This window comes from Prinia subflava, chromosome 8 (genome assembly GCF_021018805.1).
Source record: "Prinia subflava isolate CZ2003 ecotype Zambia chromosome 8, Cam_Psub_1.2, whole genome shotgun sequence".
Classification (NCBI taxonomy): domain Eukaryota; kingdom Metazoa; phylum Chordata; class Aves; order Passeriformes; family Cisticolidae; genus Prinia; species Prinia subflava.
In genome coordinates this window covers 13,314,457-13,333,966 of record NC_086254.1, presented here as the reverse complement: position 1 = coordinate 13,333,966, position 19,510 = coordinate 13,314,457, and the positions used below count along the sequence as shown (strand labels likewise).

The following is a 19,510-nucleotide window of genomic DNA, read 5'->3' as shown; positions in this document are numbered from 1 at the left end:
GGAGTAAGGAGGTAGTAAAGAAGCCACGGAATGGGCTCAGCCACAAGCTCCTCCTCAGCCCCTCACATAAACCTCTAATTTAATCTTCCTGCAGTCTGAAACTCCCCCAAACCCTCTGCACTGGCAGGGGCCAATCTCCAGGCCCCTGACGTTGTGTTTAAGTTGTTATTTCAGCAAAAGGTGATGCAGGGAGGCCAGGGAGAAGCAAAGGAAAAACCAGAGCCCTTCTCCCACAACTGCAGTTTCCCATCCTTGGTTCCTGCTCAATCCCAAAGCCAGAGAATCTGCAGGATTTCTGCCTCCTCTCCATTTGCTGTCAGCACCTTGGTGGCAGGGACGAGGTCTGTGCTCCTCCAGCCCCAGGACAAAGCTCCTGGCATCACCTGAGAGCCAGGGCTGAGTTCTGAGCCCCCAGGAGCACGGGGGATGCCAGGCAGGAAATGGGGGGAGGTTGTGTTTAACTCTGTGCCTCAGCCCCTCATTAAAAACGGTTCAGGATCAATGGCTCTGGAGCCAGGAGTGTTTCCAGTGGCTGCACAAAGGCTCAGCAGGGCGTTTTCACAGCCTTCCCGGCCAAATCTGCAGCCAGCAGAGGAGCCCGGGCTGCCTGAGGACAGCACAGGAGTGGCTTTACTCAGGAGTGTCCCAGCAGTGCCACCCTGGGCCCAGCACCCCCCTGCTCCAGGGGGAAGCTGCTCACCAGGGACATTTGGTGATGCTTCTACAAGGCAGGGGCAGCTCCAAGGGCTCCTGTCCCTGCTCCAACCCAGCCTCTGAAGGCTCTGGCAGAGCTCCTCCCTGAGCAGGACACAGGGATCAGGGCCCTTGTCTGTCTGCACCCCTGGATGTCCCTGAAATATTGGTGTCAGCTGGAGCTGAGACAAAGAACCACCTCCAGCTCAATCTTCTGTTCCTGTCATTGCAGCGTCTGGGGGAAAATATTGTTCTTTAGGAAAAAAATTATTAGTTACATTCTGATTTATCAGGGGCTGCCAGGCTCCTGCCTGGGATAAATAAATGTCCAGGGGTCTTTACAGAGGAGATAAGGAACTGATCTGATTTTTCAGAGCAGATAAGGAACTGATACCATTTTTGGGGGGGAAAGGGCCCAGAATTTTGGCTAAACTCCTCCAGGTGATGGCAGAACTGGAGTCAGCTCTGTGGCCAGTGCAAAGGCACCCAGGGACAGCAGCCCCAGCACTGCAGAGCCCCCCGTGCCTGGATGTGCCTTCCCAGCCACATTCCCACTCAGGGAACACCCAGACAACCCAGCTTGATCAGAGCCAGGTTCTTCCTCTGCTAAAAAGAGCAGAGGGACCCCACGAACACGAGCACAGGGAGACAGGAATGGAGTTTGTGCAAGTGCAGAGGGATTCACACAGCACCTGCACCCTCCTGACCTCCTGCTGCAGTGTCCTCCCTGTGCTCTGGCTGCTCTCTGCCTGTGTCACCTCCTCTGGTGGCCGTGGCCACACAGAAATTCCTGTCCCAGCCTCTGGGGAGAGGCAGCTGGGAAAACCCAGGGGAAGTAGGGTGACACCAAAATAAAAAAGCTTTCTGGGAACCCAAGCACTGCTTTCTGGCAGTGAAGGGCAGCCTGACGTGGGCAGGCACAGAGCTGTCCCCAGCAGCCCCAGGACAGGTGGCCTGTTGGACAAACCCTTTCTTTTGACCCAGAGATGGAGCTCCTAAAAATCTGAAAAGATTTTATTCTGTTTTCAGTCACATGAGACAGTACAAATGTTACAATTCAAGCCATCAAAGCCAGAAGCCAAACTTCTTAAATTGGCTTCCCAATTACATTAGGAATAATGTATATGATTCTATACATTATATTGGCTTCCTAAGCCAAAATCCCTAATAACTTTCCTAATTACAATCCACTATAAATTGTTTTTACCCTATCAGCTTTTACACACAATGCTGTGGGCCTGATATTTCTGGGTCTGAGAGATTTTAGCTTGCTAGCAGCTGCTAACTTGTTTCCCCGAGGAAAATTTCTCAGACCCAGAAATATCTGGCCCATTCAATGCTGCTAATGCTTTTAAGCCAATCATCTAAAAATATCTCACTTAGAGCCTGCTACAACACATCTTCCATGGTTCTATTTGTCCAAAATGTCTATTTACGAAATTATCATTTGAAGCTTGCTTCCAGTTCGATTTCTCTCTCATCCATCCTATTCCATGGCCTTTCTAAGTCAGTCTTTATCTCGGAGTTTGCATACAAATGCACAGTAAGTGAGCTTTCTGTCAAAAAATTCTCTACAAATCCACTTCCCACAGTGGCCCTGTGCCTCCCCTCCCCTGTCCCGGGGCAAATCGATGACAAACAGCCCTGAGAGGAGCAATCCCCGGCAGGACCTGCGGGGCCCGGCCCTCCAGTGCCCCCTGAGGGCACCAGACCCGCCCGGCTCTGCCTTGGGGAAGGAGGAGCATCCTCAGCCAGGACAGAGCCCGGGTGGCCCAGAGCAGAGCAGGACCAGAGAGGTGGCCCAAAGGTGGCCCAGGGCACGGGTGACACGAGGCAGAGGTGGCACAGGGCACAGGTGACATGAGGCAGAGGTGGCACAGGTGACATGAGGCAGAGGCAGCAGAGGTGGCAGAGGTGGCACAGGGCATGGGTGGCACGAGGGAGAGGTGACACGAGGGAAAGGTGACACAGGTGACATGAGGCAGAGGTAGCACAGAGCACAGGTGACATGAGGCAGAGGTGGCACAGGGCACAGGTGACACAGGACACAGGTGACATGAGGCAGAGGTGGCAGAGGTCACAGGTGACATGAGGGAGAGGTGACACGAGGGAAAGGTGACACAGGTGACATGAGGAAGAGGTAGCACAGAGCACAGGTGACATGAGGCAGAGGTGGCAGAGGTGGCACAGAGCACAGGTGGCACGAGGCAGAGGTGGCACAGGTGACACGAGGCAGAGGTGGCAGTGTCAGGAAGGGCTCTGTGAGCAGTGTGGCCCCTCCAGTGCTCACCACAAGCACCAGCCCATGGCAATCAATGTTTCCCCGGGCTGAGGGAGCCGGGGCAGCCTGTGCAGCTCAGCTCCTGGCTAGGAAGTGACAGCAAATTGAGTTGGAATTGGCCAGCTGGGGTTGCATTAGACAGAGTATCCAAACCTAAAGCGTTGCTAAAGTCACCCAAACGTTTGTTCTAGGTCGGCTAGCTGGTAAATCTGTGCTACTGAAAGCAAGCAAAGCAAGAAGGCAAAAGCAGAGCATATAATTGATCCCCATGTCAGCTAGCAGAGAGTTCTACAATATCACTGATTCCCACACTAAAATCCCCAAAGTTCACAGTCGTCTGTGGCTGACACACGTGACAGTGGGTGCAAATTGGAATTTCTGTGCAGGTCACACCTGCATGCCTGTAAGAGAGGTCAGAGAGATGCGGGACTCCAGGCTGCTCTGTTCTAAAATGCTGTTTATTCCAGAGATGATGCTACAGCAGTCTTGGCTCATGGGTGGTGCAGAGCCCGGCCTAAAAGCTGCCAGCTCCAGCTCATAGGCATGCCTGGAGCCTGGAGCCACTTTGGTTCTGGTTACAGTGCATTATACAGTTTTTCTTTTGCTGAACATCTAATACATAGAAAGCAATCAGTATCTGTACTGGTTTGAAAGCAAAACCAGTGAGACTCCAGTCAGAAATACAATTTAATAGAGAGAAAACAAACAACAAGAAAGATAAAAATAAAATAAAAATAAAATAAGACAAATGCAATAGTACAAAGGAGCACTGACAGAGTCAGAATGCAAACCTGACACCCTGTTGGTCAGGGTGTTGGAAGCAGCCCACAGTGAGTCCTCCCACAGTGACAGATGTGGCTCCATTGAAGTAGAGATGATCCTCAAGAAAGGGCCCAGTCATCCTCTGGGAATCCAGTGGGAACGGCTCCCTTGGTGTCTGGGATTGCTGTTTTATCCCTGTGGAAAGGCTTTGGCTCCTCCCTTGGGTGGAGCATCTCCCAATGGGATGAGGTGATGTTATCAGTGATGGGAGAGCCTTCAACGGCCCATTCACAGGGGATGTCCCTGGGAGGAGGATGGGTGCAGGAGGAGATAAGGAGGCCCTGCCTTATCTGGTGTTATCAGGTGTCCCATTAACAGAGGGCATCGCCCTCTTTCCACCCCTAGAGTTACAAGAGATAAAGAACATCTTCCAACCTGCTTCAACAGATGAAAATAGAACACACATTTTTGGTTACATTTCTCACACACAAACCCCTTACATTTACCTATAGCCTTTCACAACTGATATCATCACCATATCATGATCAATCCAATCACCTCAAGTTAGTATGTTATAATTTAAACCCAAAGTTGCTTTTCTGCTTTCTTGCAGTGGAAAATTCCTAGACTTTTTCTCTACTTGGTAAAAACATGGGGTTTGTTTGCTTATATTATCTTTTGCTTTTCTAAGATCCATTTGTGCTTGCTAAGAACATCTTCTTTGTTTGTGGTCAACATATCTTTTGTTCTATCCATAAAACCTCTTTCCAACTTGTCTTAACCTTTGTTCTCTCAGTTGCTGAGTAACAACTGTTAGCAATCTTAACTTGAACATCTTTTTTATTTCTCTATATCAAACCCGGCTTTCATTTCTAAAGAAATTTTTGCTATACATTCATATCTGTAAATCTTTTCTGTGAAATTTTCATCTTTCCCAACACATGCCTGCCTCTCTGTCTTGGAGTGCTCAGCCTGTTTCTGTGCTTGATGTGTCCTCATCCTTTGCTGGAATCCACCTGGGTTCTAACCTGCAGAAACACAAGCAAAGCCTTTGCCCCAGGTGAAAAGTGCACCTTCGATTTTTCCCGTTTCTGGATTTCTGAGCTAAGGGATTTTCTTTTCATTTTCTCTGTGTGTCAGGGGCCCGTGAGGCGCTCGCCCCTCGCTGGGTGGTGCAGAACACATGGGCTGAATCTCAGCACTGCTGAGGGTGGAAAAGGCCTCGAAGGTCCTTTAATCCCATGGCAAACCCCAAACCCAAACCACTAACCCTGACCCCAGGTGCCACATCTTTGTAATCCCTCCAGGGATGGGGACTCCATGCCTGCCCTGGTCTTTATAAACCTGCTCCTAAAATTCACTCTGAGCCTCCCCTGGCACAGCTTGAGGCTGTTTCCTCTTGTCCCATCACTTTTTACCTGGGAGAAATGACTGAGCCCACCCAGCTGCACCCTCCTGTCAGGGACTGGTAGGAGGAAGGTCCCCCCTGAGCCTCCTTTTCTCTGAGACCCACAAGCACTTGAACAGAACCATCCCCCTCTTTTGGATCCCTACTAACACTGGGATGGGGTGGCCTGAGGTCTCTGGAAAGGATTTAGAAGGAGGTAGAGGGACACTGAGCTCCCCAGGAGAAACTTTTCCCTGGTCCTGCCCTGGGCCTTGCCAGTGTTGTGGAATTCAACATTTTCCCTTCTGAAAAGGACTGAGGATTGTCCCTGGGGCCAAATGGCTCCCACATTTCACTACAGAGGGGGAGGAGAGTACCAGGAAGGATTTCTCCATGAAAAATCAGGCACTGTCCAGCACTAGAATGGGCTGCTCAGGGAGGTGGTGAAACACCCAGGAGGTGTTCAAGAAACAACCTGACACGGCACTCAGAGACTGGGTGGTGTTGGGTCAAAGGCTGGACTTGATCTTGGAGGTTTTTTTCCACCCTTGGTGATTTTTTATGGAGCATTCCTGCATCAGGCAGCGCTGGGGCACTGAGGGCTCAGCTGGGTTTAAGGCCAGCGAGAGCAGAGCAGGTCCTTGGTGGGAATCAGGGAGATTTTGTTGCCAATTTACAGTAAACTCCCCCGTCTGGGGCAGCTGTGAGTCAGTGAGCTCCCCGGGCAGGAGAGCAGATCGTTATCTGCACAGCCAGCCCGTGTTTGTGAGCACAAACACGGACTCACACTCTCACAAACTCCCACTCCCACACAGCTCAAGGGTTCATCGAGGGCTGAGGCTTTAATGAGCAGCCAGCAGGCAGGGCAGAACAGCAGCTCCAGTCAGGAACGAGTGCTCCTAAACATTGGGGAGAGCTGCCAAGGAGTGCATAAATAATTAAACATCAGTAATTAGAAGAGTGCAGCCAGGTCAGGGCAAAGTGAAGTTTTTCAGTTTGTTTTTTTTTGTCTTTCCACTAAGGAACATTGCATTGAATGGAAGTTATTGCAAATTAAATAAAAATTATTACAAGTTTTCTGTTATTTAAGATAAAAAACAAACAAACAAACAAACAACAAAAACCAAACAAACAAACAAACAACAAAAAAAACCAACAACCCAAGAAAACCCCAAATCCCCCCCAAAAACCAAAACCCAACAAAAAACAACCTCAGGAATCCTCCAGGAATCAGCTCCTCAGTTCCTCCTCTTGCACAGTCCCAGCCAGTCCTGGGATGAACGATCTGGAAAGGCAACTTGGACACTGCAGGTGTTTTCCAGCCTTTCTTCTCTTCAGCCATAAATCAGAAACAAGAGAATGAAATGCAGGGAAGGGAAGGGCACAGGCAGAAGGTCCCTGGCCGTGCCCATCACCTCTGCAGCAGACAGCACTGGAACAAAGTGCATTTATTCTGGCATTAAATGCAGCTGGGTCCAGGCGAGGCACCACGAGAAGCAGCTTTGTGGCCATTTGGCATCAGGAGGGGACAAGGAGGCAGCAGAGGCCGGGGCAGCTCAGGGCAGAGCCAGTGCCCCACACCCACCCCCTGCCTGCACCTGTGGTGCTGCAGCAGGATGGGCAGAACCAAAACTGGGCTGTCCCGTGTCCATGAGGAATCATCTTGGAGCAATCCCAAACCTGGGCTGTCTCCTGTCCATCCGGAACCCAGCTCAGAGTGATCCCAAACCCACCCTGTCCCCCTGCTCATCAGCAATCCCAAACCAGGCTATGCCCATGTCCATCAGGAATGACTCCAGAACAATCCCAAACCTGATCCATCCCTGTGCCCATCAGAACCCACCCGGAGGGGCAGCAGAAGGAACCCCCAGAGCAGTTCAGAGCCCCCATGGCCCACCCCAGGCTGGATTCCCCTCTCAGCCATCCCCGGGCACATTTCCCTGGCACTCCCCTTGAGCTGCCTCTCCCCTCCCTTCCCCAGTTAAACTCCATTTAGGGAATTGTTAAAAAACACCCCAGACTGGCAACACAAACCACCCCAAACTACACCACCCCAACAGGACAGAAGCCTCCCCAGATCCCCCTTTTACCTCTCCTGGCTGGTTCCCCATCACGATTCCCCATCCTTCAGCCCTCCCCACCTGATCCCCTCCAGGCAGGTCCCTGCTCCCCTCCAGACTGTCCCAACCACCCTAAAGGCACAGCCCAGGGCTGTGTCATCAGGGGTCATTTGTGGTGTGTGGGGTTATTGCTGCCAGGACAAGGAGACAGAAAACATGGTCCTGACAGGGTGCTGAACCTCGCCAGTGCTGCCTCCAGTTTCACCAGTCCAACCCTCAGGAGCTGGCTTGGATTTGCACCAGGTGCTGTTCTGGGAAATCATAAACTCAAACCGGTTCCTGTCGGTTCTTGTCTGATATGAGCAAAAAACGAGTGGCCAGCTATAAATAGATCTGATTGAGTGACATCTCCAGGGCTTCCTGCCTGCCTTTCCTGTCTCCTGGGGCACAGACCCAACTGGTTTCACGTGGGAGTTGGTTTTTTTCCGGGTGCATCTTCATGTCACGACACCAACTTGCCAACGTGGCCATCACCAGAGGAGCCCTGGGCTTCCAGCCCTGCTCCCTGTGCCCAGCCTGTGGGACCACCCAAACCCAAGGAAGCACCCAGCACCTGCAGCCCCGGGGACACTGATTAAGCTGGAAAAATGAGGTCCTGTTAATTGAAATGAGTAATGGTGGAGGGTGCCTTGCACAGGTTCTTTCAGGTGTTGGTCCATGAAATTTATTCTCATTTTTGGCTGCATTTGGCAGCGTGGGAGGACAAAGTGGAAGGAGATCTGTGCAGGTCAGCTGAGGTTGTTCAGGGTTGCTCAGGTCCACCCAGAGGTGGTGCCAAGGAACAGAGCTGGAGTTTGGAAGAGGAATTAGAGGAGACCCTGAGCTGGTGTGTGGGCAATAAAACCAGCCAGGACAGCAGGACAGACATTTAAAAGTAAGAGCTTTAGAGGGATTATAAATCTTCCTGTTCAAATCTGCTCTCAGGCTTCAGAGGGTGACTTTCCCTCATGTCTCAGGGCTGGGAAGGTTTTTTTCAGCAGAGTAATTTCCTGCCAGGGTTGATCTGTGGCAGCAAGGCTTGGGTGGCAGCACCTGATCCAACCTCTGAGCCCTGGGTCCTTCTCCTTTTTCTGTGAGGGTTTCTTCACTCCCAGCTCCGTGTTTGGAGAGGAAAACCAGCCTGTTTATAACACAGCAGCCTGTGTGGGCAGCTGGAAATTCTGTGAGGGCTCTCATGTCATCAATAACTTTTTCCCTCTCATTTTCACCCGGCTGAGCTGCTGACAAAGGTGTTCCATTTGCTGTGATGTTCTGCTCCTGGACTTCCCAGAGAAGGGATTCAGCAGGTTTGGGCGCAGATCTCAAGGCTGTTTCTCTCAGTGGAAAGCAGCGGCTCACAAAGGAGGCCATCGACGTCCCTCTGCCCACTCAGTATTTCCTCTTCCTCATGCACGTAACTCATGAACCTGATCTCAGCTAAACCCCAGAGCTGCAATCCTCACTGCTCACCCCCTCCAGCCCTTTTTCCTGGGAGCTGCCCTCCCCTGGGAGCAGGCTGAGGTCGGGCAGAGCTGGTCTCAGGAGCTGAGCCTGGGAACCAGCTCTGGGAACCAGTCTGGGCTTTGGTACCTGGAGGCATCCCAGGGTTAGGATGCTTCACTTTGGTCCCAAGCACCAACCCCAGTTTGGGTTTGTGTCTCAGGGTGTTCCCATTCACCTCCACCTTCCAGACTGGCAGCTGCACCAAGACCCCGCTTTGCTCCGTTTGGTGAATTTGGTGACAGGGCCTTCACAATTTGGGCTGGTTTGAGCTGTGCCTGGGATGGTTTCTGCTGGTCCCTCACCCTGGCTGTGAACCACTGACGCTTCCTGTTGTGGTTTCCTGCCGCAGCTGAGACGCCTCCTCTCTGCTCTCCCTTCCTGTTCTCATCAGGAGCCATTTCAGAGCTTCATGGGGACAACAAATAGGCAGAGGAGGCTCTGGTTGCCATAAATCCAGCTCCTGGCAGGCCTTTGCTGCTGAGGGCTGAGCGGGGCAGAGAGCACGGGGCAGAACGGTTCCTCCTGAGCCCTTCCAGCACAGAGATCCAGCCAAGCCCTTCCATCTCCAGTGATGCCAGGGGATGGCAGGAGGGCCCCGTGCTGCTGGGAGGGGTGAACCAGGCTGGCATGAGCCAGGGCAGGGCTGACCACCAGGGCAGGGCTGACCACCAGGGCAGGACTGACCACCAGAGCAGGGCTGACCGTACACCCGGGCACTGCTCAGGAGCAAAGGCCACAGCAGTGGGCTCAGCCCATGGGGAAATGACTTCTCCCACCATGCCCAGAAGAGTCAAATTGGGCAGAATCAGAGCAAATACCCAGTGTGCTGCCCCAGAATCTGATATTTCTCTGCTCCTGAGACGACTGACGCGTTTGTAGGAGGTGCAGATGGAGAAAACCTCTCTGATCTTTTTGGGGTCATCGTCTGCGCAGGAGCAACCCCAAAGTTCAGGCTCTGGGGAACAAATGAGACCCTTTAGTCATGATAATGTTTCCATTGATTACAGCAAACTGGGCTCTGTCAACACGCTCTGGGTGGGATTTCAGAAGATTCAAGCTAGAGATAAAAGCCCTGTACGGAGACAAGCCCTGAAGTTCTTCAGCACCAGGGGCTCTGCAGGGACTCGGTCAACGAAGGGCCCTCTCTGCCAAGGGGATCAGAGCATCAGGAACCAGCCAGAGCCAGGTATTGTGGGGAAAAATTCCACAGATTGTGTAAAAAACAATTCAAGGAAGGTTTCTTCTTGTTCCTGCTGAATGATGGTTGATGTCTGCCCAGAAGCACTTGGGTTTCTCTCCTTTTGCTGCGCTTGGTGCAGTTGTTTATCTAAATGTTGTTTTAGACATTTCATATCCATCTCGTGTTTTAATCTTAATGCATTTAAGGTTTTGGCCTTCCAGACCTCCATGGCAAAACTCATTTATTCAGAGAGGCCAAAGAATTTCCTTTTATTGTGAACAGGGCTGGAGAGAAAATGGTAGGAAGTCAAGGCTAAAAACGTCAGGATGGATTTAAGGAGCACATATTTAATAGTGAAGGTAATCAAGCACTGGAGGAACTCACTGTAGGAGTTGGGGCATTCTCTCTTGCTCGGGATCTTTAAATCAGGACCAGGTGGTTTTTCTATTCCTTGGTGCCTATAAATTAAGATCGAGTGGATTCTCTGTTGCTTGAGATCTTTAAATCAAAATCAGGTGGATTTTTATTTCCACTTCTCAGCTCAAGCAAAATAGAGGGATGTGGGATGGTGTGAATTTGAAATGACCCCTGTCTTACTTTGGAAAGACAGGTGTCTTCCAGGGAAAGCTGGAACTTCCCTTGGAATGGAGAATGTAAACCCCCTCCCTACAAATTATTATAATTTTGCAATTAAGGGGCTTTCAGGCAAAGATATGGGAATAGGAATAACAGTTCTTTACTAGGAATATTAAAAATAAAAATATACAAAAAACCAAGCAAACAAACAAAAGTCCTAGAAAAACCTGACAGAGTCAGGAATACGACCTGACACCTCTTGGCCAGAGTGTTGGAAGTAGTCCAAATAAATCCTCCTGGCTTGTTGTTTTTTTGTATTACTGCATTTGCATTTTTTTAATATTCCTAGTAAAGAACTGTTATTCCTATTCCCATATTTTTTTGCCTGAAACCTCCTAATTGCAAAATTGTAATAACTTGGAGGGGGGGGTTAATTCTCCATCCCAAGGGAAACTCCAGTTTTCCCTGACAGACACCTGTCTTTCCAAACCAAGACAACAGGGAAGTCTGAACCCCAACCAAACCACTTCGATGTTTCATTTTCCCGGCAGGCCGAGCCCCGGCAGCGCGCGAGGCACCGCGGAGATGCCGGACGCGGCCGCCCACCTGCCCTTCTACTACGGCAGCATCGCGCGCGCCGAGGCCGAGGAGCACCTGAAGCTGGCGGGGATGGCGGACGGGCTGTTCCTGCTGCGGCAGTGCCTGCGCAGCCTGGGCGGCTACGTGCTGTCCATGGTGTGCGACCTGCAGTTCTACCACTACCCCATCGAGCGCCAGCTCAACGGCACCTACGCCATCCTGGGGGGAAAGGCGCACTGCGGCCCCGAGGAGCTCTGCGAGTTCTACTCCAAGGACGCCGACGGGCTCTGCTGCCCCCTGCGCAAGCCCTGCAACCGCCCCAGCGGCGTGGAGCCCCAGCCCGGCGTCTTCGACAGCATGAGGGACAACATGGTGCGGGAATACGTGCGGCAGACGTGGAGACTGGAGGTACTGGGCCTTTCTGGGGTGGGCTGGGGAGCCGTGGCCCCTCTGGCACTGTCGTGTCCTGCTCGCAGCACAGCAGAGTGAGGTTCCTTTCCTTGGAGGGCGCTGGCACTGCCAGGGGTCTGAATCCTGCTCTTTATTGGTTTCTTCTCTACACGCTGGTCTAAACATCTTTCCAAGTGTTCAGACCCATCTTTGGAACAGCTGGAGATCACTTTGCAGGCCTTCCACCAAGTGTCCTTCTCCTCTGCAGCCCATGGGATGCTCCCTGCCTTAGACCAGAGCTCTGACCCCAAAACCCAACCATCCATCCCAAAAGTCAGCAACCCATCCCAAACCCCAACAAACCCATCCCAAACCCCAACAAACCCATCCCAAACCCAATAAACCCATCCCAAACCCCAACAAACCCATCCCAAACCCAATAAACCCATCCCAAACCCCAACAAACCCATCCCAGAACTAAACCAACTCATTCCAAGACCCAATGACTCATCCCAGAACTGAAAAAACCCATCCCAAACCCCAACAAACCCATCCCAAATCCCAACAAACCCATCCCAGAACTAAAATAACTCATCCCAAGACCCAATGATTCATCCCAGAACTGAACAAACCCATCCCAAACCCATCCCAAACCCATCTCAAACCCCAGCAAACCCATCCCAGAACTAAACAAACCCATCCCAAACCCCAACAAACCCATCCAAAACCCAACCATGGAGATCCAGAGGCACATAAAGACATGACTCCCGTGCCATGGATGTGTCCCTGGCACTGCTGGCAGCAGATTCTTCATCCCAGTTGTGGGACTGGCTCAGTTGGTCAGAGCATGGTGCTAATAATGCCGAGGTTTTGGGTTCCATCCCCACATGGGCCCATTTATTTAATAATTGGACTTGATGATCCTTGTAGATCCCTTCCAGTTCAGAATATTCTGTGATTTCTGTGAATATCTCTCCATATGTGAGGTGTGTGTGCCTCTAAATGTGCTGAAGATGAAATGAAACCAGACTTAGACTTTTGCTCTGGTCTTTTTCACTCCTTGGAGTGGAATTTTTGCCTCTCTGGAGGGATTTTTGCTAGTGAAGGTTTTACCCACGAGACCAAGGCAGGGGGTGCTGCATCAGGTCTATGTATTATTTAAATTTAAAAATAGCCACATAGAGGTTCCTGCATTTTACTGCAGACTGGAATATCTGCAATATATGCAGAAATCAAAACTCTAAATGCTCCCACTGGCAGCTGTGGATTTAATTTCTTTCTGCCTGCTGCCGCCTTGGCTCTGCAGACACTTCCAGGGGGCATTTTGCTGTTTCATTGGCAGGGGCTGCCCAGGGAGGTTTGGAATCCCCATCCCTGCAGGACCCCAAGGAAGGCCTGGACGTGGCACTCAGTGCTCTGGGCTGGGGACAGGGTGGAGATGGGGCACAGCTTGGACTCAATGACCTTAGAGGTCTTTTCCAACCTAAATTATTCTGGGATTCTGTATTTTCTTTTAAGTCCTCAGAGAAAAATGGCTCAGGCAGTCTCCTTATGGAGCCTTTCCACAGAAACTCTCTGAATATGGCCTATTTACACCAAATGTGTTTGACAGAATGAGGTATTTTATGGGGTGAATGAGGTGTTCTATAGGGTTTCTATAGCTGAATGAGGTGTTTTGTGCTAAAATCAGTGTTTTGTAGCAGAATTCTCTCCCAGAACCGGGGATTCTGTGGGTTTTCCCCCAGAGCAGATCAGTGGCCACCTGCAGATAACGCAAAGGACATCGCCACCTCCTGGCAGAGGGACAGCAGCGATGCAACACCGGAGCGAGCCCGGGAGGGGAATTCAGGGTTCCTCCCCCTGTGATCTCCAGACTGCACCGACTTTTCCAGGTCCTGGTGCCTTTGGGTGGGGAGCAGCCAGGAGGGCAGGGGAACTAGAAAGGTTTTGCACTAAAGAAAATCATGGAGTCATGGAATATCCTGAGCTGGAAGGGACCCACAGGATCATCAGCCCAGCCCCTGTCCCCACACAGACACCCCAACAATCCCACCCTGAGCATCCCTGAGAGCGTTGTCCAAACGCTCCTGGAGCTGTGGCAGCCTTGGGGCTGGGACCATTCCCTGGGGAGCCTGGGCAGTGCCCCAGCACCCTCGGGGGGAAGAACCTTTCCCTGAGCTCCAGCCCAAGCCCTGACACAGCTCCAGCCCTTCCTGGGCTCCTGTCCCAGAGCAGAGCTCAGCCCCTGCCCCTCTGCCTCCCCTCAGGAGGAGCTGCAGCCCCCGAGGAGCCTCCCCTCAGTCTCCTCTGCTGCAGCTGAACGAGCCCAGTGCCCTCAGCCTCTGCTCAGACCCTTCCCCAGCTCCGTGTCCTCCTTTGGGCACTCTCCAACAGTTTTGGATCCTTCTGATCTTGTGGTGCCCAGAGTGCCCCCAGCACTGGAGGTGAGGCTGCCCCAGAGCAGAGCAGGACAATCCCTCCCTGGCCCTGGTGCCCCCAGGACACGGTGGCCCTTTGGGCTGCCAGGACTCAGCAGTGACTCAGATCCAACTTGACATCAACCAGTAACATGAGGATGAATGACACCCCACAAACTCAGCATTAAGATTCCCCACATAAACTTGGTGCCTTCTCTCTTCTGTCACCAAAGTCATAAGATTTCAGCTGGATTTAAGGGATTAGGCCAGCTGAGATCAGCCAGGAATTCTGTTCTGCAGCAGAACAGTGGTGAGTGGGCACTGCTGGGTCTCAGTTAATCCTGAGACATTCCAAGATTCCCGTGTCGTGTGCCCCGGATGAGCGGTGCTGAAGCCACCAGCAGAGCAGCAGCGTGGCACGAGGCCTCTTTCCCCTCTCTTTCCCAGGGGGATGCCCTGGAACAGGCCATCATCAGCCAGGCTCCCCAGGTGGAGAAGCTGGTGGCCACCACAGCCCACGAGAGGATGGCCTGGTACCACGGCCACATCAGCCGGGAGGAGGCGGAGCGGAGGCTCTACTCAGGGGCACAGCCGGACGGGAAATTCCTGTGAGTATCCAAAAATCCAAACCCCTGGGAGATTCCTGTGGGTATCCAAACCCCTGGGGGATTCCTGTGAGCATCCAAACCCCCTGGTAAATTCCTGTGAGTATCCAAACCCTCGGGAGGTTCCTGTGAGTATCCAAGCCCCGGGAGACTCCTGTGAGTATCCAAACCCCTGGGAGATGCTGGGATCCCTGGAATTTTTGTCCTTTCCCGCTGCCCTGCTATTTCTTGGGCGAGTTGTCCCGAGAAGTAGAGGTTTAGAGTCTTTTTTCCTGTAAAACCCGTGCCAGAAGCAGAAGGAAGAGTCGGAGTTGGCCAGTTCAGGTTTCTCAAAGTTGTTTATTATTTCTTATCTCTCAGTTCTTTCAGTGCCCTGCCAAGGTCCTTGTTGCAGCAAGGGCATGAGGTGACTCCCCCAAGGTCGGGAGGGCTCAGACCTTTTGTACCTTTTCTCTGACCCAACCACTGTCCATGATGTATTTGTTATTTACAATTAATTACCAATACCTACTGCCTGTGTTAGACAGGTCACTGCTACCCCAAACCAATCCCCTGTGACCCACCACAGCAGAAGATGGAGGACAAGGACAAAAAGGAAGAAAGGCAGGGCCACACCCTGATTCCTCCCTCTTGCCTTTCCCATTTGCACCCTGTGATAAACCAACTACTATTTACATCAAACTCTTGGGGTCTGCAGTTCTTCGTGCAATGCTGGTAATTTTTCCCATGGGCTGAGATCAAAGTGTCACTCTGGGCCCTGTGCCAGGATCTCAGACACCCCTGTCAGGGTCCCAAACCCCCTTGTTGGGGTCCTGGACCATCCAGGGCAGCCAGAGGGATGTCCCGGACTCCGACAGCTATTAATGATTTCACATGACAGAGGAGGGGTAGCTCAATGTGCCCAGAATGGTTACAGATATTTCAAAGCTGGGCTGAGCCCCAAATCTGTTCTTGCCCAGTGTCTGCCCCCCCATGAAGAGCCCATCTGGAGTTTTATTTGCTCCTCATATTTCATTATCTCTATAAGGTTTGGTTGCTGCTGCACAGGAGGATGAGGGATAGAGGGTTCAGTGGGGGAAGATGTTAAACACTGAGAGGCTGCCACTGTAAGGCCCAGAAAACACAGGAGAAAGTTTTGCACCTCTGCCCTGGTGAGACAGCCTGAATAGAATTTAATTCTCTCCTGCACGAGTTAGGGAAAGAAAGAATTAGCTGGAGAGCAGCTCAACAGGAGCTGGAGAGTTGGGACAAGGGGGAATGGTTTGAAGCTAAGAGTAGGTTTAGATGGGATATTGGGAAGGAATTGTTCCCTGGGAGGGTGGAGAGACCCTGGAATGGATTTCCCAGAGCAGCTGTGGCTGCCCCTGGGTTCTGGAAGTGTCCAAGGCCAGGCTGGACAGGGCTTGGAGCAGCCTGGGACAGTGGAAGGAACTGGGAGACTGGAACTGGAACTGGGCGACCTTTAAGGTCTTTTTGAACTGAAACGCTTTTGAGATTCCCTGGTTCTGTGAGAGGGGTGAAAAACTGGAGGTGAAGGGTCCCTCCTGAGCCTCTTCAGAGGGGTTGGAATCTGCTGGGGAGGGTGGAGGAGACAACCAGAGGCTGCAGGTGAAGACCCCTCCTCAGCCTCTGCAGAGGGTTTTGGAAGGTGACAATTCCAATGAGCCCAACTTTAGGCTTTTGGTCAGGTCTGCCTTAATTTTGGCCTCTGTGGGGGTTTTTGCCTCAATGGAGGGGTTTTTCTGCCTGAGGTAGGAGGTACTGGATCAGGTCTGCTATTTAAATTTCAAAACAGCTCCAGACAGTCTCTTGCACTTTATTTTGGGCTGGAACACACATAATTTATGCATTTTATACAGGGATACACCTCTCCACGTGCCCACCCACCACTGTCACTGACAATCCTCAGGGGAAAACCAAGAGCTGCTTTTAATAATTTATTCATGCTTTTCCTTGCTGCCAGGCTGAGGGAGAAGAAGGAGAACCGTTCCTACGCCCTGTCCCTCGTCTATGGCAAGACCGTGTATCACTACCGGGTGGATCACGACAAATCTGGGAAATATTCCATTCCTGAGGGCACCAAGTTCGACACGCTCTGGCAGGTACCAGGCTGGGAGCCCTCAGACACTGAGGCACCTTTTCCATGCTTTGGAGTGTTACCAAATCCCTCAAAATCATCGGGATAAATAAACCCCCTCTAACACCATCTTTTCAGTGTCAGCGAGTCAGGAATTATTTCATTCCTGGCCAGGGTTTGTGTGCGTGGCTGACAAAATTCCTCCCTCCACACAGACCCTGATCCAAAACTTTGTCACCTATTTGTACATTTATATATTTATTTATGCAGAAAAAGAAATTAAAGTTTGTTAATGTTCTAAATGACATTGTAACACCACAGTTGTGGGTTTGATCCCCATCACTTAATAATTAATAATCATCACCATTGATCCTCAGGGATCCCTTCCAACTCAGAATATTCCATGATTCTGTGCTAATTGTCCTTCATTAATTAGTATTCCATCCTGTATTGGTTATTAATTTCTCTCTTTTTCTGCTAACTAGGCCATATTTTTAATCTTTTTAGTCTTTTTTTCCTCTGGCAGGGACTCTCCAATGCCTGAACTGAATCTTTTTTAGTCTCTTCTTTTTCTTCTGGTTTCTCCAAAGTCTCCTTGTGGTCCATAAATTCTGCATTCCAGATGTCCAACCTCAATCCATCCTCCTCCCCCAGGCTTTGCTCATTGGAGTATATCAGGGTTAGTTTATCAAAACTTAAAATTCCAGTGTTTTTCTCAAGCTGAGCTCCTGCAAAAGTATTTCATGACAACCTTGTTCCATGCTGGCTGAGAGTAATCGAAGAATAACACATTATTTATAATTAATACATGTATTGGTTGGGATGAATTAATTAAAACAAATCATATAAGAGTTAAACTGTTAACTCTTAAATGTTAACTGTTAACTAAAATTGTCCAGGGAGTGGATGCTGGAGCTTCCTCCTGGCTAGGGCAGTCTGAGGAACACAAACCCCATTTTCCTGAATTCCCTGAATTCCCAGGGCTGTTTTCACTTGGAATTTTATTGAAAACGAAGACTTTGGGGCATTTTTATGGTGACAGAACCGTGGCAGGCTCCTGATTGCATCTGAAATCTGAGCCAGCCAGGAGGGGAAGGGAAAGCCTGGTGTCCCCTGCTCTGGTCCCAGGGCTGGGCTGGGTGTCCCCAGCCTGAGTGATGTCCCCTCTGAGCTGGATCCCGCGGTGCTGCCACCAACAACGGCCTGGGATCCACGGGACAGGGCCTGGAGCTCCTCTGGGAAGGGATCTGCTTTCTCTCAGGATTCATCCCACACGTCAGGGCCTGAAACCCCTCCTGGCTGGCACAACAACAGCATTGCACAGGACATGCCCTGCTCAGACTGCAGATTTTGTCTTTCTTTGGGCCTTACCGAATATCCCGAGTTCTTCCCAGCTCTGGCAGGTATCCAGGGATGCAATCACACCCTGGAACATCCCTGAGTGCACAAACAGAGGACAGAAACAGTCTGGTCCCTGCCTGCCATAAATCTGAGAGGAGTCATTGACCTAAACCGCAAAAGTTGCCTTCAATAATAATAACATTAATAATATTATTAATAATAAATTATTATATAACATATAACATATAACATATATAACATACAACATATAACATATAACATATAACATATAACATATGATATATAACATATGATATATGACATATGACATATGATATATGATATATGATATGTAATATATAATATATAATATATAATATATAATATATAATATATAATATATAATATATAATATATAATATATAATATATAATATATAATATATAATATATAATATATAATATATAATATGTAATACGTAATACGTAATACGTAATATGTAATGTATAATATATTATTATTATTATTATAAATATAAAATAAAAAGAAATATATAAAGAAATATATAATTATTATTTTCTCCTGACAATAATCTCCTTTTCCTCTCATCCCTTTCCCAGTTGGTGGAGTACTTGAAGCTCAAACCAGATGGGCTGATTTTCTACCTGAGGGAAGCCTGCCCCAACCCCAACATGCCAGGTGAGCTGCCACTCTCATTGCCACCCCTGGCCTGGCTTTGCCACCAGCTGGAGCAGTGCCAGCCCAGATTTCCCTTCCTGTGCCCAGCCCTGGTGGGGAAGGGGCAGTGAGGGCTCTGGCAGACTGGGCCAGTGTCCCCTGGTGCTGTCACTCCCCAGGCCTGGCCTGAGCTGGCCGAAAGGCAGGAGCAGGTGAGGGGAGGCAGTGGCCAAATGGATTTGGTGCCCAGCAGGAGGATTTGGAGCGTGACCTGCTCTGTAGGCAGCAGGAAAATCCGTGTCCTGCAAGGCTGGGCTCTGTTGGCTCTCTGGACACTCCAGACCAGGGGCACTTTGGCTGCACGTGCCACAAATGTCACTTCAGAGCCTGTCCTGGGGCACAGCTCAGCCAGTCTCTGCCCCGGGACCAACGGGGAGCTCCAGTGGTGGCACTTCCCCTGTGAAAATTTGGGAGTAACAGCCACATCCAGACACATTTCCACACCTTTTTAGGCTAAAGCTGTGGAAGTTTTCCTTTGGGGTGGGGGGGAGTGTGGAGGGGATGTGATCAGACCCACAGGGTCCTTCAAGGGCAATGCTCTGACCCTGCTTAGGGAAAACTCCTGGTAACAAACTCCTGATAAAAAACTCCTGGTAACAAACTCCTGGTAACAAACTCCTGATAACAATTCCTCTCTCCTGCTTCACAGCCTCTGCAGCACCAGTTCCACCCACCCACCCCTCCGTGAGTGTAAGTTTGGGGGAGGCTCTGTTTCGTTGGCACTCTGTGGTTCTAATATTGCTGCATTTCAAGCTTGGCTGATCAAACCCTGCTCTTCCAACCCTGCCTTTGTCTGAAGGCTCAGGAACTGCACTGGACTTTATTAAGCCCAGCTGGGACATTGTTCCCTTTCCAGCTTGGACGGGGGTGGGGAATGGCTGG

General features: G+C 50.6%; 1 protein-coding gene across 1 annotated transcript in view; it reads left to right on the top strand.

Annotated features, from left to right (window-relative positions):
* LOC134554417 (tyrosine-protein kinase ZAP-70) overlaps nucleotides 1-19,510 on the top strand; it is a 37,286-nt gene that overhangs the window by 9,537 nt on the left and 8,239 nt on the right. The window contains exons 2-7 of the mRNA XM_063404964.1: nucleotides 9,733-9,911; nucleotides 11,033-11,468; nucleotides 14,315-14,475; nucleotides 16,436-16,574; nucleotides 18,511-18,589; nucleotides 19,278-19,318. Coding sequence (XP_063261034.1) covers nucleotides 11,067-11,468; nucleotides 14,315-14,475; nucleotides 16,436-16,574; nucleotides 18,511-18,589; nucleotides 19,278-19,318 — 822 coding nt within the window. The 5' untranslated portion in view covers nucleotides 9,733-9,911; nucleotides 11,033-11,066. The remainder of the gene's footprint in view (nucleotides 1-9,732; nucleotides 9,912-11,032; nucleotides 11,469-14,314; nucleotides 14,476-16,435; nucleotides 16,575-18,510; nucleotides 18,590-19,277; nucleotides 19,319-19,510) is intronic.